The 24484-nt window shown below is 36.1% G+C and overlaps 1 protein-coding gene across 2 annotated transcripts in view; it reads right to left on the bottom strand.

Moving 5' to 3' along the window:
• Window positions 1-24484, bottom strand: part of TTLL7 (tubulin tyrosine ligase like 7) — a 77279-nt gene that overhangs the window by 37764 nt on the left and 15031 nt on the right. For both annotated transcript variants that reach the window (XR_015259241.1, XM_086753803.1), the window contains exons 3-10: window positions 19019-19194; window positions 18736-18864; window positions 17707-17828; window positions 16943-17010; window positions 12286-12444; window positions 10444-10660; window positions 8244-8408; window positions 7278-7436 (exon numbers count right to left, since the gene is read on the bottom strand). Coding sequence is in view for 1 of the 2 variants with exons in the window: in XM_086753803.1 (XP_086609929.1) it covers window positions 7278-7436; window positions 8244-8408; window positions 10444-10660; window positions 12286-12444; window positions 16943-17010; window positions 17707-17828; window positions 18736-18864; window positions 19019-19043 (1044 nt within the window). In the remaining variant the exon portion in view is untranslated. The remainder of the gene's footprint in view (window positions 1-7277; window positions 7437-8243; window positions 8409-10443; window positions 10661-12285; window positions 12445-16942; window positions 17011-17706; window positions 17829-18735; window positions 18865-19018; window positions 19195-24484) is intronic.

Genomic DNA, 24484 nt, shown 5'->3' with positions numbered 1-24484 from the left:
GAGCAGGTGTGAATTTAAAGTTCATTAGCTATTCCATACAAACTGTCCACGTGCATACTTCAACTCCCTCTTGATTTAGTAAGACTACATGCAAGGATGCTTCGCTAGCAAACTTTTCTCTTTAACCTGCTTTATCTGTTCCATGCATCTCCCTTCTCACAATGGAAACTTCAAGAGGCAGTCTCGACAGCTGACCTTAAATGTCAGCTAAAAAGTTTACTTATCAGTAAGTGTAGATGGAGTTATGCAAGGTATAAAAACAGGGAATATCTCCAGCATTCCTACCCAAACCTTCATAACCTGAACCCTGCTTGATCTAGCTGAATACCTTCCATGATCAGCACTACACAAACTAGCAGCTCTCTGGTTGAATCTACTCATGAAGGATTTTATAACACTAATTCTGGAGCTACGGCAGTGTCGTGCATTAGGTTTCTTTGTACAAACTATCTTCAAAACTTCAAATTTTCTCATCTGTTGTATACAGCTATGCACAGAAAAGAAAAACTGCTTAATAAACAAATACAGTATTCCTCTATATAGACTCCTGGAAATAGTGTTTCTCACATCTATTATTTTTACAATATCACAGTTTTATCTCCCGTATATCTGCTTTACTGGTGATGATGCTTTAGCTTCTTTACTTCCTATGACTTTTCAATAGTTATAAAACTGAATTGTCCACATAAGTTTAATTCTTCTAACTGAAGTCTTCAGCATCAGTTTCATAATTAAAATTTCACTGAATATAGCACATACAATTAATCAAACTGCTTGTAAGCACAGCAGTTGTGTAGCTCAGTGTATTTCATAATTACATACTTCTCAGTAGAGGACCTCAAATCTGTAAGGCTTAAATTAAGCAGCGGTTAATGATGTACCTTCTGTGAAGGCTCCCATCCACAGTTACATTTGCAAAGGATTCTGTTTTTACAAAAATTAAACTCTGTAAATGTGTAAGATACATCCTTTTATTCTTCATCAAGACACAAGATAAATTTCATCCTCGCACTTCACATCTCTTCAAAAAAAACCAGTCAAAGAGCATGCTCTCACCTCCCTCTGCTGCAGCCTATTAGGAGTACGAAAATAAATTTTCCACTATCTGTCACATACACCTACTGAAAAGACCTTTCAAATAAAAAGAGAGATTACATGTGACTTTATAAACCTAAAATCAATTCAATAAAATATGACATCCTTTCGATAGCAGGAATCTAATCTCTGTTCAATCTGTGGGACAGCATGAATGTTCTGGAAGGGATCTCATTCTTTATTGAAGTGATTGAGATTGCTAACAATAGAATTCAAAAAGCAAAAGAAATTTATAAGCCATAAAAACCCTATTACACAAAGTGCCGTTAGTGGCTATCATTGAGCAGATATTTGATTAGAGACAATCATGAAGTTCATTCTAATCACTCATTTCTAAACCTCACAAATTGCGAGTGTGCTTACCCTGTTTTTCTTAGCTTAAGTAGAAGGCTGATTTTCCATGGCAGTTTAAACTAAGACAAACCCAAGCTGTCATATTCTCCCTGCTTCATTGTTTTGGCACTGGGGTTCACAGAGAGCAAGGAAGCTGATCCAAATGATCCACATGAAGATTAATTTCACCAAAAATTATTTTTCATCGGTCCTTCATCATTTCAGGAAAGAATCCTACGAGCACCAGTGCCATCACAGGGAACGGGGCAGGGAGCACGCCTTCAACAAAGGACAGGAGGAGGGCAGAGATCTTGCAGCCAGGACATTGATCAGATTAAACGCCACAGAACTGCCTCATACAGGTGCAGTTTCACATTTAACCCAGTCCACTGTGACTGTAGGCTGCCAGAAAGGACTGGTGCTGCCCCATTCTTAGTCTTACCTTCATGTCACTTCCCTCTTCCCTGCACCAGACCAAGGTTGTGAAGTCCCTGCACGACGAAGTTCTGCAGGCTGATCTAGTATAAAATTATGGTTTGCTTGGAATGGTAAAAGAGAGGTTCATACAAACAGCAACCAGAAACATATCATCCAATAGGTATGACCACCAGCTAGAGGCAAGTCGCTAGATCAGCTCTTTGGGCAACTGCCCATTGTAACACCGTATTATACGTTAAATCAAACTGTAGTCTTTTTCACTCTTTATTCCCTGGAAAAGCAGGAAGAGTAGAAGTTACTACTGAAGGCAAATATTGAGCCAGTTAAAGCCATGTGTGCTTAGAGGAATCACTGCTACTGTTTGAGAGAAAAGAGAATTCATGTACAAGCAGAGAGAGGAAAAAGCCAGCAGACAGCAGGAGAAAGAGACCCAAAAATGGCTCTCCAAGGCAACAGAGGGATAGGCCACTTGGGCACAAAAATCACTGAAAGGAATTCTTCTTTGTTATAAATAAATAAAATTTAAAAGAAGGAAAGGATTGAACCAAAGAGCTAGATGAGTAGTCTCACCAGCTGCTCCTCCTAACAGTAACTGGAAAGGTTCTAAATATTGCTAAACTCTTGAGTTAAGGTGCAACTGAGCTTTTACAGCTTTTCTTTTATACATATCTATATATACACTCATCACACAATTGAAATGCTGACCTTGCTGAAGACCACAGGCAGGCAGCGTTAATGGCGCACTGTGCTCACCTAACCGATGGTTAATGCCTGTGTGCCACTCCGTTGTTAACACTGCCTCATTGACAGATACAGAAGTGCTTTGTGAAACATATAAAGTGTTTATTGAAAAATATGAGTAAAATAGGTGCTCTGTGTTGCAAAACTACAAAGAAAAGAAATTGTTCCTTTTCAAACTGGCAACAAGCTGCAATAGAGGTTTTAACAAAATGTTAGTTAAATCAATAATATTTGAAAAATCCAGTGCTTTTATAGAGATTTATTTTTAGGTTTCATTATGTTTTTATAGGCTTTTGGAGTAGAAGAATGGGAATTTCCTACCCTTAAACTTTATATTTACAAAGCTCAGAATTCCTTTGTTAAATTTATCAACTACTAATTTCTGGACATAATGTTAATAATTCTACTTTACACAATAATTTAATTATTGTAATATTATTTTTTAAATTATTCGCATTTGGACTTCATATAACTTCAGGTCTGCAGTTAGATCCCACCCTTTCCAGGAGAAACAAATCCAGTTCACCCAGCTCCTCCTCACACAGCATGTGCTCCAGCCTTCTAAGCATCTTGGCACCTTTCAGTTTGTCGATGTCTCTCCCTTACTCTGGAGGGCAAAACTGGACAGAATATTCCAGGTGTGGCCTCACAAGTGCTAAACAGATCATTACCATCAATCTGTGGGTCCAGTTAGCCAACACCACTGTAAGTACACATTGTTGACTCACGCTCAACACTTAGAGAGATAAGGTGTGACTGAATCTGGTTTATTTTGCCGAAGGTCGGTCATTTTCTGTAAGCCATGTTGCAGAATGAGATGCAGAACTTAACCTCAAATTAAAAAAAAAAAAAAGATTATTTTTATGCAGCAACTTTATGAAAAATGGTATCACAGGAGTAATTCAAGTGCCAGTAAAACACAATTACATATATTTGAAATGTGCGTCATCACAGCTGTAGCCTAAGTAGTACAAGAAACGCAAATACCGTTACCCTATATATTCAGCTGCTTGATATCTGCATATAATTTTACTCACATAAGGTGCTAAATACTGGCTATATGGAACAAAGTGTCTTGCTTTGTCAAATGTGATCATGGGTCACAAGTCTTGGGCAAAAACGCTATGTTAAGAACTCTGCTTTTCCTTGAAAATGTCCCTTAAGATAAAATATTGGCCCTTATTTATCATGTGGCTATCCCTTGTTTCCAGACAAGAAAGATGGTTGCTGACTAATCTGTAAGACTGCAGTGTTGTAAAGTAATCTTGATAATGTACCAGTGACACTGTCACAATAGGTATTCATAACAACTGGTTACCAAACCATTGTACATGTATCTGTCTGCTGAGAGACAGTTATTTAGAGTTTAATGACCCGATAACTGGGACATACGCGTGGCCAGGTTGTATTAATATAGCATCAGTAATTTTATCAGGAAGGCAAGTCTTGAAGATTGTTGGCAAAAACAGGATCCTATGAGGGGCCCCAAAAGTGCAAGTAAATGATGATAACAAAGGCCTTGAAAGTCCAGAGACTCTGAGATACACACCGATCACAGCGGCCAAGTAGTGTTCACTACAGGAATGCAACCTTGTGAACTAGATAACAGTGCGTTCAGGGATAACAAAGAGAAGACAGAGCAGAATCCAGGAAATGTAAAACAAATCACTCATGGCAAAACTTGGAGACAATGCAAAATTGCTGGCCAGTGAATAAATAGCCAGAAAGTGGTCAGTGGCAGCAAACAAAACAACCCCAAGTGAAGCTAAGAGCAAAGAGGAAGAAACCTTCACCATCAACAGTGTGTCCTTCCCAGTGAAGAACACAAGACACTAGCAACTTGCTATAACCACCTACCCATCTTTTTTTAGAGAAGTAGACCTCTCCTGTCCCTTGTTGGCCTTTGGATTTCCAGGGACGCAAGCAGGGCAAACATACCAGAAGAGAAACAAGTAAATGCCAGAAAGCTTGTGTATGTGAGCTTTAACTACTTCATTAATAGGAATTAGCAATCATTGGATACTTTGGCCTAAAATGTTCAACGTCCTTTTAACTGGACGGATAACAAAGTTTTGAATAGATTTTGCTAGTTCAGATACACTAAATAATAAATTTGTGGATCGGTATATAAGGTGAATTTCTCTTACACACATAAATCGAAAGGGAAGCTGGGCACCCTGGACTTGAGGCAGTTATTAAGATGTGAACTTTTTTTCCAAGGATCACAACTTCATGATCCCAACTGGATATAATGAGGTTGAACAAGGCTGCAGTCCATCCAAGAACTTCAACTGTATGACTTTCCTATGTACATAAAATAACCCAGCTTGGAAATTTTGGTCAAAAAGAGTAAAACTGGATTTTCTGGGAACAGAAGGGAGATCTAGGTAGTTGCTACTCAGAAAGGACAGAGTCTACTGGGACTGCACAGACGCTTGCCAGAAACATTTGGTGCCACAAGATGGCAATCACGCCATTTCCCACAGCCCTCAGTTCAGTAGAAGGTTCCGGAAGTTCAGTGGCATCAAGGAACACAAGAGCTACGTTGCATCAGGGCGATATAAACAACAGTCATCTCAGAGAAGCAGAGTCATTGTTATGTTGCATAATTTATTTCTTATACTAGCTTATTAAGCTATCTTTATAGCAGAAAAGCTACAAGAGCTATGGAAACATGAAACTAGATCTACCATCCTAATTCTATTTTGGCAATTTTCCCATAACACTGGGAACATTCAGAGCCTTGTGATTACTACTTGTTACCACTGTTAGAAAGAATTATTCAGTCCCCTAAGGGGGGTTTGCCAAGAGGGAAATGGTGGGAAAAGATAAGAGTGGAAAGCTGAGGAAGATGCCAGAACTGGTTTAGGACCAAAAAAAAAAATTACACATAGATACACATATATATACACACACAGAGAGTGTACATGTATTATCTATAGTGTGTGTGTATATATATACAATGCATATTTGATCTTCACTACACTACATATAGTATACATACTGTGCATGCATATATATACACATACTGTGTGTTTGTTGTAAGAGTGCTGAAAAAACATGAACAAGCACCGTAAAATCTAGTGGATGAGTATAGAAACTGAACTACTAAATTTCAAAGTTTGAAATTTCTGTTAGCTTAGTTCAATGTCTGGAAAAATAAGTTGAAGGATACCTGTATCACCAAACCAGAAAAGGAAATATCAGACTTCTGTATTTAAAAGAAATAACAACCAGGTACACAACTCCAAGTTCTGAAGTATTCTCCAGCAACTCAAAATACCAGAGTAGCATTTACTACTTTATGAGATCCCTCCCTCACAAACAAGGCATCTGGGATAGTATGATTCTCCTCTGAGACCCATTATCATAAATGGTGAATTAAATCCCCTAAAATCTCCATACTGCATGTAAACATCCATGAAGATAGAGGGGTGTCCTTCAGAATGGATTCATTACACAGGCTGACTCACCACCTCTCACAGAACAGATCTGTTACCATTTGCCACAAGGCTGGATGAAATGCATGCATAGATCAACTTCAGTCTGTACTTGAACAACTACATACACTTATACGCAAGCTACAGGCAATCTACAGATTATAATCTGGAAGTGTAGAGCCAAATCAAAGGGATAGTAGGTTTTGCCCAACAAAATGAGAAGATATCAATGCAGTACAGACTAAGTTCATGTCATGTGCTGCTTTTGGCTAGCACATCAAAGTCAGCAAATATGCCTATGTCTGCATGGCAACAGTGAAGGAATTTATATTTTTCTAATTAAAATTATACTGAACCTCTGAGAGAAATAAGCATGACAAAACAAATGTTGACAGCATTACTGGCCTGAGAACAAGGTTATAATTCAGTAAATTAATTGTAAACATTTTGCTCATCGATAGCAAAATCATATTAATTATTTATTGTCAATAGGCAGATACATTTTGCTTTTTTCCTCCAGCTGTACAGTCTCCCAAACTGTTAACATAATGATACAAACTGAAAAAAGCTAACTCCATGTATATGTTACTAATAGTGTAAAGAGGCAGAATAGACAAAACTCAAACATTCCTGCTTGAAAATATGTTCAAGCATCACTTAGGCTTAACTGTGCCTGCAACATGTCAGAGGAGAAACGTTTCTTCCAGTCCATTCACACCAATTGTGTGACAGCATTTCATGTATACTGAATTAGTTTCCTCTGTTCATGTGGATGCTTTTAAAAGCCACAAGAGAGGAGAAGAACACATATCCCCCAAAAAAACCAAAACCAAAAAAAAAAAAAAAAAAGACCATACATTCACAAAAATTGCCAGAGCTACATGCAGAGCCATACTCATGAGGGAAATCTATGTAGCAACCAATTGCTATAAGCAAGGTCCTTCAGCTACATTAACTTGATTAACATCACATTTCTCATTCAACTTTCAAAATCATCTGAAATGCAACATTCCTCCAGGAAGGCAATTACCTTTATCTGAGTCTCCAAAAATCACTGCAAGGGCAGTGTTTCCATATGGATGCTGCAGAAAAAGCACCATCATCAACAGTACCTCCTGCAACGCACAGATTTTCTTTGGAAATTTTCTTACATAGATATGGATTCAGCTGGGAGTTAGTTAACTTTACTTTTAAATATTTACTTTACTTTTTTTGTTTAAAGAGGTTTACCTCTAGGAGCCAGGGTTTTAGTTTTCTGTCCAGCAGAATATCAAATCCCAGGACTTCAAAGCAGACACTGTCACTTCCTGGTGCTTGCCCTGGCCTGCACATGCGATAAGCATGAAGAACATGTGGCTCCGCAACTATGAGCGTCTTCACTACTAACTCCTGTAGGGATTTTTTTCAGAAAAATTCATCAGGAGAGAAGACACCAGTATATATTGACTAATGCGTTTCATACTTTAACCTTTTAAATTCCATTAAAATATCTACTAAAAAAAAGATTTAAAATACCAAATAAATGGTCTATAATAGATAAATAAACTACTTCTATGGCGTAACAGATTCTTTTTTTATATAGCTCTAGAGTATATTGTTATACTTTCCATAGTATATACATACTTTTAGATATGTAATAACTTAAATGCTAAAGGTATATTAGGAACAAAGTATAGTATAGACAATCTTCACCCATTTCATTTTGCAATATAATTTTCAATAAATATTCTCAGAATCATATGTACAGATGATGCCTAAGCTCTAACAATCTCAGACCTGTTCCTCACCTAAAGACACCTGTAACTTCAGTGGTGCAGGTTCCGGTCCACACATATATGCAATGCTGTGTACAATTTTGTAAATATTCACACATAAAATTCAGTTTATACTCCAGAAAAGTCTCCAAGAATTTAAATGAGATGGTTACTTTGCATCATATCACTTATGAGAATAACTGTTTGAAAGAGCTTTCATTCCTCAGTTTAACACTAAATTTATACTCAAACTTTGAATTTGAATTTAGCCTTTTAAAAACTATAATGATAATTTATAGTATGTCCTTGTGGCATGCATTGCTGAGAATTCAGATTGATAAAGTTTCAAAAATCATTCTGGATTCCAGTAAAGTGGATGGCAGAAACAATTAATTTTCCAATAATTTACAAACATAAAATAAAGTGTATTAATTTATCTTACTGAAATATCACTCCAGAATTTGGAGACATCAAGATTATTTGTTTCTAGAAACTCAGTAAACCATTTTATGGAGCGTTTGCTTCCTTTGTCTTCTGTTTCATCGCGTTCAAAGTGTTCATTATGTTTATTGACAGAGTAGTTAGTCAGATGCATATACAATTGACTCTAAAAAAAGGGAGAAAAGACATTAAAACCCCCTTAAATACAAATCTAGAATCATCAATTCAAAATAATTAAAAGAAAAAAAATATGTTAAATCAATAATGACATAATCAAACAGTTCCTACTTGTCAATAACACTATGTGCAGATTTAGTGTTTCTGATTCTTGGAGATTTCATCTACAGAATGTTCTAGCCTTCTTATAAAAAACCTGTGCTTGTATTTAAGCCAGCTGCAGTCAACCAATCTACCACTCAACATCTGGTTAGGCAATATATCTGCCATTTCTACAGGTCTGTATGTAAACAACTAACTACAAAAGTGAAGAGCAATTATCATAACTTACAGAATGATTACATTCCACAAGAAGCAAACAATAAAGATGGTATTTTGAAGCGCTATTTTAGAAGTGCTAAAAAACACTCTGGCATCTGTTTCATAGACAATCCCACATTTCAGTTTTCACTGTAGTTTATTTATGAGAAATCTCCTCATGATAGTGATACTTTAAAATATCTTTTACATATAAACTCATCTGCCGTGTTGGTATCTGCCAAATTGCTCATTTTTAACTGGCTGGTAGCCATACATCAGAGGGAGGTAAATTTCAAGATATACATAACATAAATGAGTGACTGCTAGAGAGCATTAAAAAAAAAAAAAAACCCAAAACAAACAAACAAACAAAAAAAAACCTTTCCAAGGCCAATTTATAAACCATTATTTATATATTTACATTATCTCCCAGTACAGATATTAATTCAGCTTTTCACCTATACTACCATGATGACTGTCCTCATCACAATGACAGTTCTCTGTCAGGTTTGATCCCTTGCCTGAGTGTAGTTGATGTTCTAAGCAGACCATAAGCCTTCTGTTCCAATTCCTTTTTTATAAGATAGCCAATAGATAACACAAGCCTTCTGCTGTCATTTATCTCACTGCACTTACTTATGTTTAAAAAAACCTAATGAAATTAACAAAACAAATTAACTTAATTGCAGGCTATTTAACAATATATTGTATTAGCACTACAAGTAATTCATTTCTCCCATGGCCTCCAATTACTGCTTTGAGAGCCATTCTGAAACCTTTTTCTTTTTTCTGAGTCATTATAAATGTCACCTTTCAATGAAAGTCAAATTATTTCAGACAAAAGCAATTCTTTTTCAGACTATAAAAAATTTGAAGTGTTTTTATAGCATTTGTTAAGCATTTGAACTAATCTTTAGTCTGAAGTTATCTGGAATAATGTCACTGTGGAACAACGACATCAAAAGAACAATGTCATTAGTGATAGGCCAGGTTATTTCATACAATAGACAAACTACAACATGAACAGTTATGAGAATACAGAAACAACCACCTGTTCTGTTTATCCGCTCAGTGCTGCTACTGCTGAGATTAGTAACAATAAAAAAATATTAAAAGCAAACTATTCCAAATATAATATTGTAACTCTTCCAAATATGCCATTTGTACTGGCTTCAAAATTGTACCTGCATTTTTCAAAGGAGCACTAAGAGACAATCACAATTTTAAGTGACAAGTAGGAAAAAAGGCTCTCCATGTGTTGTCTATTGCATAATTACACGGAAGCAGCTCTAAGAGTATATGGTCTGGAAAAGGAAAGATACAATAGCAACAGAGGACAGAGTGAGGTATAAGAATCTCAAATCTACTGATGCCTCCCAATACTTCAAATTCACTATGTATTTAACAAACATCTGCATTTTGGTCTGTGCATCCTGATTGACATCTTTTGCTTTCTTTTAGGAAATATTTAAACTTTTTGCACACATACATGCAAACTCATATAAAATTTTTAACCATAAGCAATAATGTGACTATACTTGTGATTTTGATAGAAAAGCATGAGTTAAATATTTTTTTTCTCTTCAAGTGGCAATGTAAAAATTCAGCCAAATGAATACCAAATTAAATCTCATGTCACAATTTATTTTATTTTACCTCCTCCAACACTACACAAGCAAAATTATACATGCATAAGCAATATATTGGAATGAACTCCAACTTACCAAATTTGAGTCACTGGGGGGATGATACTTTTCTGTGCCCATTCTCACCAGTCCATCATGATATAAAAATACTTTTAATGGATCACAAGAAGTTACAAGAATATACACACGTAAATCAAACTTGTAGCCTTCCATAAGAAATGGCTTGTCAAGATATTCCTGAACAATCAAGTGATCCTGAGCTTGTAACTTTTCTCCATTTCTTATTAAAGAGATTCTGGTAAAAACAAAAGTTATTTTAAGAACATAGCACTTTAACATTACTCTTTGAAATAGACTTTCATGGTCACCCAGCCAGGCAGTCAGACTAAAGTCTACCTGGAGAGACTTACATATCTGATTTGTAGGGTAGAGAAAAAGTGCCATTTCCTTACATGGCTTTTGGTTTCCTGTCCTTTATGGTGCTTCACTGGATGAAAAAAAGGCAATGAGCCATTTCAAAATAACTTTCTGCTTCCTTTGATTCAACAATTTGTAATAATGGGTTGCCTCTACACTTAGAAATTGTTTGGCAGAATGACCAGCCTCCAGTTTTTGTAATTATTCTTCCCCAAGCAGCTCTAAAAATAGGCTTCCAGTCTTTCTTTGTCACAACTTCTGCCCGAGGTGCAGGTTGCAAAGAACTTTCAGGGCTAACCTGACCCAATGATGATGTTTGCGAAACAGGACACTGGTACAACTAAGGATGGCCTAGATTAAGCTCAGCATTTCTATATTCCAGTTTCCCCACATCAGAATAAAAAATGGTTTATATACGGACTATAAACTGGTAGTCCCTAACTACACAGACATTTAAATAACTGTAATAGCTAATATTATTCAGTTAACATCATTATTAACCCTAAATTCCCATAGCTTTGTTGCCTTAATCTTACCCTCTATTATTTATGAAACATTTCAGTGTTCTGGTGCTGAATACTCCTAAGATACTAAAATACTTTCCAGGCATTTCTCTGAAATACGCTGCTACATTTCCCTTCACCTTATCTTTGCCCTTATCAAGCAGGTGGAAAAATAAGGAAATTGAAATTTTGGGAGCTTTACTATTACAGTAATTCTGATATATTTTTAATAATTAAGAGCTTTACTAGACTGTATAATGCAAATTTATATTAAAAGCAATAAAAGCTAAAAGTGAAATATCTAAAACCAAGAGCAGAGTCAAGAATGAAATTGCAATATTTATTTCATTGTTTTTTACTGTGCAGCCCTGTCACAGGTGAAGACATTTCAACTCAACTGCAGGTTGCAGTCTCTGCAGGGGTGTCACCTCCATCCAAGTGTGCAGATCCAGTCGCATCCCCAACAGCATCTCTCCTGTTTCTCCTACACCTTGTGTTTGTCACTCAAATATGTTTGTGCTTCTCTGATTTTCTTTAGTTTTTGCACACAATTGGATGGTTGAGTGGGTTTCCGAGCTGGCAAAAATCCTGACCTTCTCCCACACAACACCCCTGCATCCCCCAACCACCAAAACCCTGCCATTTATGCCCAATAAAATCACACTTCATGAAGTCTAAGTACAGCAGATTAATAAATATATTCTTTAGATAAATTCACAATAAAAATAATCCTGATCTTAAGAATTATTTGAGCCTCATCAGAAAATGTATTCTCTAATTATGCTGCATTCAGAACAACATTAAAACGCCACTTCCATTTAGCTTTATATTTTAGCTGTTTCTGCTCCTTAAGCCTTCACCCAATACATGACCTTTCTTCTACTGATCGTAGAGCTTTAACTACAGGCTTCTTACTAATACACAGCTTCTGTTAATTTTGAAAATAGCACTGGATTTCACCTTTAATGGCTAAGAAGACTGAAGTCAACATGGAACTTACCCATGTCCCATTGCACCATTAGCTGGTTTGACTATGAAAGTTTTCTGTCTACGTTTCTTCTTCAGTTCTTTTACATAGTTCTGAAACTGTGTGTATTCTGCAGGGAAGATCCACGTTCGAGGAATAAAACTATACTCCTGAGGCTGACTCTTGATCATTCTGCAAAAAAAAAAGTGTAATTGAGTTAAAATCTTTTAACTACTTTGATGTCTCAATCCTCACGATTAAAAAGCATTTACAATAATTTGACAAGGAAACTTCTTTAGGAAAATGCTAAACTTCTGCAGTTGTTTAAGAATAATTAGAACTCTCTAACATATTCATATGCATACTTTAAGAACAACAAAAGAAAACTATCTTGTGCATTTTTGCTTATTATCATATTTGCTTATTATGTTACTGGCATCCATCTCATTTCTTAGCATCCATCTCACTCCTGTTATAGTTTTATTCAGTTACTCAGATGATTTAATGCTATTCTTGTTCTTAGAAATATTAAACTTACAATAGACCATGTGATTATAGATCTTTTCCTATTAATAGACTCTTGGATTCCTGTTTTGTTTTGTTTTTTCTTTTGCAGAGGTGGGGATATTTGGCAAGTTTCACATTGGTATGTATTTGGGGAGGTATGAGGATCAACACACACAAAAGGAGAAGCTGGGATATCTGGAGTTTCTTCATGGGTGCAAAAAAATGTTAATATCAAGGACTGAATTTAACATTAAAATGGAAGCAATTTAAGAAGAATTTAATACAGGTTAACAACCAAGTTATAGGAGCAATGTGGACTTGTTGGTACTATGCAGACTGGTATGCCATATTCCCAGCAGAACAAATGTAGTCTTTGCTGAGTTAAATACTAGTGCAGCTAGCTTGTTTCAGGTACTCAGAATGCCTAAAATTTCATACATAACCTCATATGAAGTTAGTTCGGGTAACTCAAAACTACTCTGTAGCATAGGGACACACCTAAAATACAAATATCCACAGAACAACAGAAAGTGACTAGTTGTTTAAGGGAACTTTCTAGGTGAGTTAATTTCTTCTAACTTTGATTTTTTTTTTAATGGCACTAGGATTAATTTTAATATTTTTAATTTATTACTGATTTAGGTATACTTCTACTTTTGTAATGGAAACTTACAGAATCAGGATAACTTAAATGTAAAAAAGACTTACAATCTCAATTCAATTTTTCATTTCTACTATGAGCCTACATAATATTCCTGATGCAGCATAAGACGCCTTGTCTTTAAGTGGCTAAATTCTAATGGAAAAAACAGAGCTGCCAACCACATCTGTAAGGCTAGAACTGTCGCCAAGCCCCACTGGTATAATAGATACACTGTCACCAAATTGTTTGGCCAACTACCCAGCAAACACTCTGCAGAAACCACAATAGCTACAGTAGTCTTGAAGCAGTGTATGAGGTTCAGTGCAGCTTCATTGTAACTATTATTTTCACAAATCTGATTTTATGAAAGCCACCAAATATTCACTGAAAAGTTTTCAAAAACATAAATAGATGTAATTCATGATTCATGCGTATTTTTAAACTACTCTTCATCTAATATATATTTGCAAGTGTTATTACCTTGCTAACTGAATAGCTTATCTAGGCAGAAATTATCCTATTTTTAGGGAAAAAGCAATTTCTGTGTTAGTTTCCATCCCTCTCCAATTATTTATCATATGCATCCTGAAGTGTTACATGATAGAGATTTGTTATTTAACTTACTCACAGGTTTCAATACACATACTCTGTATTCAATTAATATAGCTTCATAGTATTATATATTAATATTCTTTTGTAACTGCAAGTGCATCAGTTTTATATGCCTTTTTCTATCTTATGCATAACTGTATAGACTACAAACACTTAATACGAAGCAGAATACTTAACCATTGTTTACAAGTTCTGGTGCTCACTAAAACTTTCAACAGAAGAATTCAGCTCTGTTCTTTCCCTGCTTGGCCCTATTCAGAAATGGCTTAGGAACATCATCAAGTAGCTTGTGGAATCAAGACCTATTCCATTACAATCGTCCTATTTTCCAGTACATCTGCTATCCACTACTGTGGGTAACGACTTCTTCACTGTGCTGCTCTATCCTTTAGCCTTTGCAGTCCTTACCCAGAGGTCTGAGAATTAAACAGCAAGTTATTGGTTCTTCTGAGTGCTATTTTAGCTCACAGATGTGGTCAGACTGTGCTCTTGTTTCTCAGAGTGCTTTCCGTGCAAAAGAATCAAAGGTGTTGATCTAAACGTAGGATACTAAAGACATGACTTGTCCATCTAATAACACAGGTTCCACTGCCTAGGTTTCAAGATCCACTGACTTTTCAAGTGTGAAAAGAGGTTAGTGGGTAGGTATGAATGGGAATGATTCTTGATCCATGACCAGTTCACAAACCTTTTAAACATAAACAACAAAGATGCTGCAAAAAAAGACCATCTCATACATGCGTCTGTTCCCATTGATCCTGGACACCTTCTCCTCCACTCACTGTATTCATTCTGTAACCACACTTATCCTTCACATGAGGAGGACTCATCTAAAAGACTGTTTGCAGAAATGAAGATCTAGTCGGGCCTACAATGTCAACTCTTTTTTTTTTTTCCCCCCTCTTTTCTGTGTTCTGATTATTCCCTTTGAAAACAATGCTTGTGCCTCCTTTTATTCTCAATTACATTCCTGCTTCTATCTGTTCCACTACTGTGTGTCCCTACATTTTCTGTGCTGGGTTTTCTTCTTTCATATTACACGTGCTACATATTACACCACTCCCTCCCACACTTCTGCATGTGAAAACCACTGGCTGCAAGAGGAACTCCTGAAGTGCAATTCCTCCTGAATAGCTCAGAGTTCGGTAGATTTGTTCTTTCACTCCATTCCCAACAGCTTGCATAAAATGGAAGGGTGAGATCAGTATTACAACAAAGGTAGAAGTAAAAAAAAAAACAAAAAAACAAAAAAAAACAAAAAACCAGCGCCTACTCTCCACCAATTCTCAGCATTTGTTTAATGAACTCTCAACAGCACAAAACAGCTATTCTGTACAAGTGAGTATCACTTGTAAGCCTGCATGCAGCAGAAAAGCAAGAGAACAGAATTAGTGTTTCTTCACTCTCCTGTTCAAATGAATTTTAAGACAGAACAGCAGCTGCATGGAACAAAATCCTTCACTCTACAGCCTGCCCAACCATGTATCACAACTGACTTATGATTTCACATACATATGTCTGTTTCACAAGCAGTCTCAAGGCATATCATTTTGATTTTCATAAATTATGAATACTAAGTATTGAATTGTGAGGCCAGTACTGCAAAAAACCAGACTGATTAAAACCCTGCTGTATCTATTGATATAAGTGAAGGCACAATATAGGTATGTTTGACCCAGAGTTATCATATCAGAGAAACTATTTCCATCCTAGCTATAATATATGCAAGGTCCACATTCAGTACCTTTGAACTCAGAATTCAATAGGTCAAGAGAGGTATAATCAAACTGTATTTGAAAACAACGTGTGCACAATAACGAAAGCCTTTTGTCCATTTTGGTTTGGTTTTTTTTTTTTTAATATCAGAACTGTAGCAACACACAGGGATACCACTCCTACCCAGCTGACCAATGTCATTCCACTGTTCCAGGACCTCTCCAAATAGCTGTTTGCCTTCATGTGCTATCTCAATGTTTTTACTTAGAGTTTAAGTCTGGAAGTGGCAGTGAAAAGTGCCTGTGTAGCATGTATGGAAGTTCTGGCACACACATAGGACATGTAGACACCATAGCAATGTATGTAATATTTGCATCATAATAGTTGCATACATTCTACGTGCTATGTGTTGTAGTTACAAAACAGAAAAAGAAACAGAGAAAAAAGAGAGGGGAGATATCACATTAATTATATTAATAAACACAAACAAATTCTGTTCTGGTAACAGGAAATGCAGTGTGGATAACGTTGGAGGCCAAAAGATTAACTCTATTATTGATTGCTCTTTAAACTAATTTTTGATTTAAGAATTAAAATATTCACACACATTTATGCATAAACTTTTCCTTATTACCAGGCTGAATGTTGAATCATTATTTAGTATTGTTTTCTTACAGGTCTTACTCACAGATTCTCAGCTAGGCTAATTCCTCAGAACCCAGTTACTCGACTAGAATAAGGAGAATTTATAATTAGACAAGAGAGCCTCTCTAACTTATTTCTTATATAAACAGTAAGATGCTTCACATTTTTTTAGTTTGATATACACAAAAATATAGCCATTAATTATTTTAAACAAATAACATCCATCCACATACTAATTCTGTTTCACTGTTCTACCATTACAGGATATATGTCCAACTGTATTATACAACAGTTTAAGGCTCTCCTACATTCTGCAATGCACATTCAGAGAAATGAACCCACCTCATTTCCCACTGAAGTCGATTTGAGAGATACAACAGCCTACCCTAATGCTACAGATCCAGGACCAAAGCCAAAGTTATTAAGAAACTTTGGAAGTTATTCTTCCTAGGAAAAATAAACATAGCCTCCTAGGAAAAATAAACAAACCTTACAAGCAATAATTCAGTTTTGTACTGCATTAAATACTATGGCTGAAAAACCTCTTAATATTAAAAGAAATATTACTTAGTCATGTTTCTTGCCAGAAAATCCTTTCTGCATATCTCCCCCATTCCTGGAAAATGGTTGATTCTCTGAGGAAGGAGAAAAAAAGAAAGTTAATTGGTACTTTTTCGTTTTCCTAGCACACCTAATACAATGATTTAAAATGTTCAACTGCTCAGGCAAATATAATTAGTGGTGTATATAAATTAAGATAATATCTTACATTATATTATGTATTATTAGCAAGATTAAAGATATTGTAAGTTGTATTATCCTCCACCAACATGAGTATGCCCATTTATTTCATTTCGCACATGAAAGGTGACCATCATACTCTTATTCACAAAGCTATCTAGGAACAAAGAATGCCATCACAAAGTAATGGTAAAAAAAAATGAATTATTTATTCACAGAAACTGCGGAGAGAGCTCTGCTTAACTTACTGTTTAAGAGCTTATAAAAGCTTACGAGCAACTTATAAACAATGTTTTGCATCTTCTTTCAAACTCTGATCATTCACAACACCCAATTGGCAGACAAAAGAACATGAAAGAACAGCCCCAAATATTTAAACACCAGATTCCAAGTAGTATGAACAAATAGCTCTGGAAAAGAGAATAGGATTTTAAAATATGTAGTGGTATGGTCTTATTGCAGTATGGTTGGTAGTGTTTTGTGGGGTTTTTCTCTCCATCAAATGTAAATGATCAGAAGTGACACATTACTGAACACTTCAGAGTCAAGTCATTTACTAAGAATGTCAGAAGTCCTAACTGCCACTCTACCTGATAGTTTCGAAGTTCAGCAATCTTTTCTTGTTGCACAGCAGAATCACTCCATATAAGATTAGCTGTTTCATCTTCATCACGTGTTTTCACAAATCCCATTTCTCGTATTACTACACGTACTATGGAGAAATCACATGCTTAAGCAATATTTTGAATCTCTAGAACAGATTCATTTTCAAAAATTTTTAAAAATCAATTAAGTTTTTAAACACTTCCAACATTCAACCCTTTACGCAAGAACAATGTTAGCGTGCAAGCTGTTATTTATCTTGCAATATTTCCATCAGTCTATTGCAAATCTGTCACTAAAACGTTGCAGCACCTCGTACTGTGACTGGAATCAGAGCACTGATGGGAACTAAAGAACTTCAGGGCATTCCACAATCATCTAGTAAAAGTCCACTTGCAGGCTTTTAGACTTAACCTTGACTATCACGTATGTTAATTTTAAAACAGTGATGGCTAAGTATCACTGCAGGCAGAGGACAATAGTGACTCCTCAGTCAAGGTACAGTAGTTACAAAAGCAAATGCATATATTATTTCAATATAAGAAAGATAAAAGACTGATTCTGTGCCAGACATAACTCAGGTTCTAGGAGAAAAGACTTTTCTGAAGTAGTCCAAAGCATCAAAATACAAAACATTAGCAGATATTACTGAGAACCCTCTGTATAATAATGAGACTATTTAACATTCAATTTACACTGCTCATCTTTCAAGGCTTCAAATAAACTTCCAAACACATATGTAAGACATACTTAGATAATTTTTCCACAGCCTCCTTAATTACTTAAATTTTTCATTTCAAGGCCCTGCCCTGAGTAACAAATGGGGAGGAATAGATTCAGTGTTCAAAGTTATCAACTGAATGGTACAAAAAAAGAACAAAGTTTTCTTACACAAGCAAATCCTTTGGAAATTTCTCACTTTCAGCTTGATATAAGTCCATTAATTCACCCCATTAGTTAGCCATTGACATGAGTAAATTATTATTAGGATGAAAACAAAATATGTAGCTTCCTACCAATTTCATATTTTGTGCCAGCGACATTTGCAGTGATGACTCCATTCTTCTTTTTTCTGACTTTTTTTTTAATTGTGCTTTGATAGGGTAGTTCCGAACTCAAAGTCAGAGGAGTAGTTCCACGGTTATCTTTGAAAAATAATGTTGTAATTATCAATATATTTGAATCTTAAATAATGTATACAAATGAACTAAAAATACAAACATTTACTTCACTGCAACTTAGAAGTACAAGTATACTGAATAATTAATAGGCTATATTAAAAATCCAAGACTAGCATACCTCCGTCATTAGGCAAGGATGGCATTATAACCTAGGATAGTGCAGAAGCAAAGCCCAAATTCCGTTCCAAGTTTTCAGAAAATGATGGAGTTGTCAAAGTCAAATTTTTTAAAGCTCCAGTCATACCATTTCAGTCTCTGGTTGTAGCAAATATTAGTTCTGTAATGGACAGATATCTGTGTCAAAAAAATATATATATATACAAGAGACTTTGTTATGGAGAAATTCTGAAAAAAATATAACCAGTGGAATACTAAATATGGAAAGGCTTTTAGTAACAAGACAAAAGTAATGCTTATTTGAAAATATTGATCAAGTTATTGTAATACAAAACTTTGTTCACTACAATTCAATTGCTTTGTTTCTGGGAAAAATAATTTTGCAGTATTAATTTTCAAAATTAGATTATATTACCTCATTTTCTTATTTTCATTTGTGTATGGGAGCTTTTGGGCATGAAAAATGGGAATGCTGAACTCAATCAATACTGAAAGTTTTATCATAGAATCATAGAATCATAGAATGGTTAGGGTTGGAAGGGACCTTCAAAGGTCATCTAGTCCAACCCCTCTGCAAGGAGCAGGGACATCCCTGACTAGATCAGGTTGCTCAGAGCCTCATCCAGCCTGGCCTTGAACGTTTCCAGAGATGGGGCCTCCACCACCTCTCTGGGCAACCTGTTCCAGTGTTCTATAACTCGCATCGTAAAAAATTTTTTCCTAATTTCTAATCTAAATCTACCCCCCTCTATTTTAAAACCATTACCTCTTGTCCTCAAGCTCATTGAATTTATAGCAATTTTAATTTTTAATTAAAATGTGATTTAAAATCAGACACATTGTAGTACGTGTTTTCAGGTACCAAATGGGAAATAACTGAAATCACCTTAATAATCTTTTTCCAGTTTTTCATTTTTCAACATTTTTAAAAGCAATTGTCCAACAATCATTTTGTAACACGTGGTTGCAGTTTCATGACTACTTCATGACACAACGGACATCATTTCAAAGACACTTTGGGCTGGCAAGTATCTAAATTGTGACTTTCTAAAATGAATAATTATTTGCATAAAATGCCATTTTTCATGTCTACACTGATGCAAAATTTCAAATATTTTCTCTATGAAAACACTAACACATGTGAAAATGTCACATATTAAAAAGTTTTTTAGGTCCACCTTAAGCACGTAAGAACAATAGTCTAAAATATGATTTAAAAATCTCAGGAATAAAACGCTTCTAAACACACGGCTACATGGCTTAGGGATGTAGCATTGTTATAACAAAGTCTGCGAGGAAACAAATGTTGTCTTTGGCAGGCTGTTTCAAACAAATGTATGAGTTTTCAAAACATATACAATATAAGTTACTGATTTTTAAATACTTTCACTTCTTTTCTGCAATTATATGTGTGGCTAAAGTTCCTTATACTAGCTTTAGGTTAGTTTATACCACTTGTGGTGAGTTTACTTTAAATAGCTTTATTAAAAAGCATGAGAAATTTCTTCTACTATAAATAGCAAAAAACTACAGTAAAGTCAATTTAGTCATGACTTATTATGTGAAACATATTTGGCCACAAGATTGGACAAGATGTGCATTAGCAAAATCAACAAAACATTACTTACGAATTTTCATTTTTTATTTTCCTGTGTGTCCACATCTGTACACACATCAGAAGGAGAAAGACAGAGATACAGTTATATTCCTGACAAATCATCCTCTTGGTAAGAAAATATAAAAGTAGGTACCTTGAGCTGTAAGATCTTATTTCCTTTCAAGACAGAAATTTACCCTTTCACAGTCCATTAACAGAAAAGGACAAAAAAAAATACATTATTGGTCTTTTATGACTGTCATCAATGTACTAGGGGCCAAATTCTACTTTGCAATAAGAAAACCAAATTTCCTTCATGTTCATTTAGTGGAGTGCCACAAATTATCACTGAAAGGTGACTCTGGGTATTTATCCAGAAAGTAAGAACAGGAGATGTTTTATACATAGATACAACGTTTGACAGCATAGCAGTACCACCCGGCCATACCTACTTGCCACGTACTTTGCTGAACTAGAACTTGCCAAAAAAATCCCTCCAAATTGAACTATAACTGGTGGGCCATTTTAGTCTTTCAGTGGTTTGGATGCTATCATCTGAGAAGGTGGCCTGAAAGTTCTTCTGCCTGCTGACTTACTAAAATTAGACACAGAGATGCAAAAGCAAAGTATTCGTCCTCCTTAAAACCACCGTGAGGGAAAAGCAGTGCTGGGCACAATGACTCACTGAATATTGCATGTTATCTGTTCTCAAGCTAAGAATACCACCAGAGTACAAGACATGTTTAATTCCTGGGAATAATACTGAAGTACGTCTGTTACCCAATTAAGGACTTCTACGCACATACACAAATGCCTAGCAGTTGTTCCTCTGCTCTACTAGCTAAAAACTCTTGACAAATTTGGAAGAATGTCAAGACAACTAATATTTCCCTGTGAGAAAAGCCAGCCCTTACTAATACAGCATGATTTACAAGCTATGATATGGTAATAAAAACCAAGCAGCTCATAGAGCTTTCATTCAGCTCATAATCACAGAAAAATATCTGCCCAAAGTTGCCATAAGTCATTGTATTCTGAAGGGGGACAATAAAGCTGCAAACTACACTAGGTTGTCAAATTACTGTTTCTCTTTCTATAGAAACTATTCTACCCTTTTACGAAGAATAGTCTTTCGGGTTTAAATAGGAAGCACCAACACTCAAGGTCCATAACTTTCAACCCGTCAACTTTTTAGCACACATACATAAATTGATGGTAAAGATTTATGGTCACCTTTAGAGTATTCTATGGACAACTAATAGTTTGGTCATATGGAAAACAATTAGTAATTAGACTAATTCTCACAAAAATCTCTGCAAACTGATCATTGAACTAACTCTTTTCTTGACAAGTTTATGGATGACAAAATTTTCATCACTACAGCTGAAGCATGCACTACTCTAACGATGTCAAATCTTGTTACAAAGACACATACAGTCTATTTGTCAAATCCTGGTTTAAACTGAATTCTTCAAAGGGATCATTACTGTACTTGGCATTCAAACTTACTCTAGGATTTTAACTTTCCACAAGCACTGTCCCATGCCAATAAAGTCAAACTGTAGTCTGCCTTAAGCTTGTATATAATAATTCAAAACTGTTTTACAATTGCTTCACTCCTCTGAAGTTGCACATCTCTAACCAACCATTCCACTGAATACCAAAACACCAGCAGTTCTAAATTAGAAGTAGTCTTCCAAAAATATTTTACATAGGATGCAATCCTTTCCTTTGTTCCTACTGGAACCATCTCTTTTCCAAAGGGTAAATATAGATCCAATGAAATCGGACAATCCCAGCTTTTCTTCCCACGTCAAGTGACAGGTACAGCATCTCATCTGGGGGAAGACATTACCTGGACCACTAGCTGCAAGTTGCACGCTAAGCCATGGGAGCAGAAGACTTGCTTCTCCTTAGACCTCCATGCCTTCTGCATTCCCACGGCAGTACTACAAGAAGTTCCAATTCTGCAGCAAGAAAACCTAAGACCAGGCTACTGAGGAAGCTGCAACTCTCCCAGGTAAACAGCAACTGTTCCTCGGACCACACTTCAGATAAGCAGTTCTGTAACTGAGGGAATGGGACACTTGAGAGAGATAGAAATACATCTCTGAAAGCAATAAATGAAGGGTTGCTGCTGAGGGGAGGGAGCTAGAAGGAGAAGGGCTAACAGCAGCCATGAGCTCCCACACGTCTTTCCTCTTTTTGACTTTACACCAGAAATAACCCCAGAGTTACTTCATTCTCTGACCCAGGTCCTCCCCAGGCACCTTTTTCTAGCTCTCATCTTCTGAATGGTTGTTATTGCCCAGCTCTACTCCCAGTCAGAGCACAGATGTCTCAGGCATGCTGAAGGAAAAGAACTTGCAGCGCAGACTGCTTTGTGAGCAGCCTCTGCCACTCCGTTATCACCAGTTACGGGGCAAAGCTTGCCGGATCAAGCAACAGTAACAGCAGCAGCATTGTCAGGTTATGAATACATCAAATTCTGAGGCAGTTCTTATAAATGTGACAAGTTTTTACTTATAAAATAAGCACAGCCTTTAACCTGCGTTCAGCTACAACAATGCAGAGGCATATCTCTCTAGTAACCTACCTTAAAGCTCTGTTTCTAAGAGGCTGCTTTTAATAACATGGAAGAAAGTATTCTATTTCCAAACTGGGATTGATGGAGCTTCCTTAACCTTGGCAAGTCAGCTATCAGGAATCTCTGAATTCACACTCTGACAGAAAAGGATCACAGTTTCTGCTGTGATCATCATTTACCTTCTGAAATTGCAATACACACAAATCAGTGAAGGTTTTGTGCTCACCCATACTGATTCAGGTGTGGCTGAACAAAAAAAAACTTAACCTATAAATGGAAAAAGACTTGTGAAAAAGAAATGAATGCATCTTCATCAGGTTAGCACATTCTTATGCAAACAAGTACTTTGAACAGAAGTGTTCTAGGGGGAAAAGAAAAGATGAGATGTTATCGTTACCGTTGCCTGGCAAAGGCGTGAGAAAGCCAGCAAGAGAGATGTGCTGCACACAATCCTGTCCTAGAAAAAGACAAAAGAAGTAAAAATAAAAAAAAAAGGGGGGGGGGCGCTTTTATCCTCCTGGGACAGCAGAGGTGGAGTACTCTTGCTGGAGAGTGAAGTGCTGCACACAGACAGGGACCAAAGCAGATGCTTGAGCCCATCTAAGGGAACAGCCTGAGCAAGGTACGAGGGTACCTGGGTAAAGGGCAGGGGACAGTGGGAAGAAGCGATTTCATAGTTAACGGAATGATCCAGGTTTCCTCGATAACAAGCTGTAATATGTTGTAGAAAAGAAAAAAAAGAGTATTTTTTGCTGCTATACCAATTAAGTGTGTCATAAGTAGTCAGTAAATTGCCTGAAAAATATTCTTCTGGCCTACATTATATAGAAGTATTTTTTAACAAATCCCTCTCATTTCCTAAGTTATTTGCTCCATACTGCTCACAAGTTACCTCTGCCTTTCATGATCCTTCACTTCACATCCTGATGCAGCGTGGAGCTGAAAGGGTTTTTTCCAACCTCTAAACAAGAGCTGCATGCCATCAGACCCTTTTTTCCCCTGAAGAGTAAGCACCCCAGAAAAAGGTTGAATTAATTAGATCAAAATAGAGAAGGGGGAAGTAAAATTCAAACTTTAAATAAAGCGTTGCAACTTGAGAATCTATTCCAAAGAACACTCAAGTCAATGAGATTCTTCAAGGAAACTTGGATGATACCAGTAACTATTAAACCACTACTGTGTACGCTAACAAAAAGAGACTAGATTGCATATGCACGTTTAAAATAAATTTAATCTAACAGATCTAAGCATTAAGAACGCTTAAAGCATTTACTATCAAAACA

The sequence above is a fragment of the Chlamydotis macqueenii genome, chromosome 8 (genome assembly GCF_036417535.1).
Source record: "Chlamydotis macqueenii isolate bChlMac1 chromosome 8, bChlMac1.mat, whole genome shotgun sequence".
Taxonomy (NCBI): domain Eukaryota; kingdom Metazoa; phylum Chordata; class Aves; order Otidiformes; family Otididae; genus Chlamydotis; species Chlamydotis macqueenii.
This window is presented reverse-complemented; position numbering and strand designations above follow the sequence as displayed.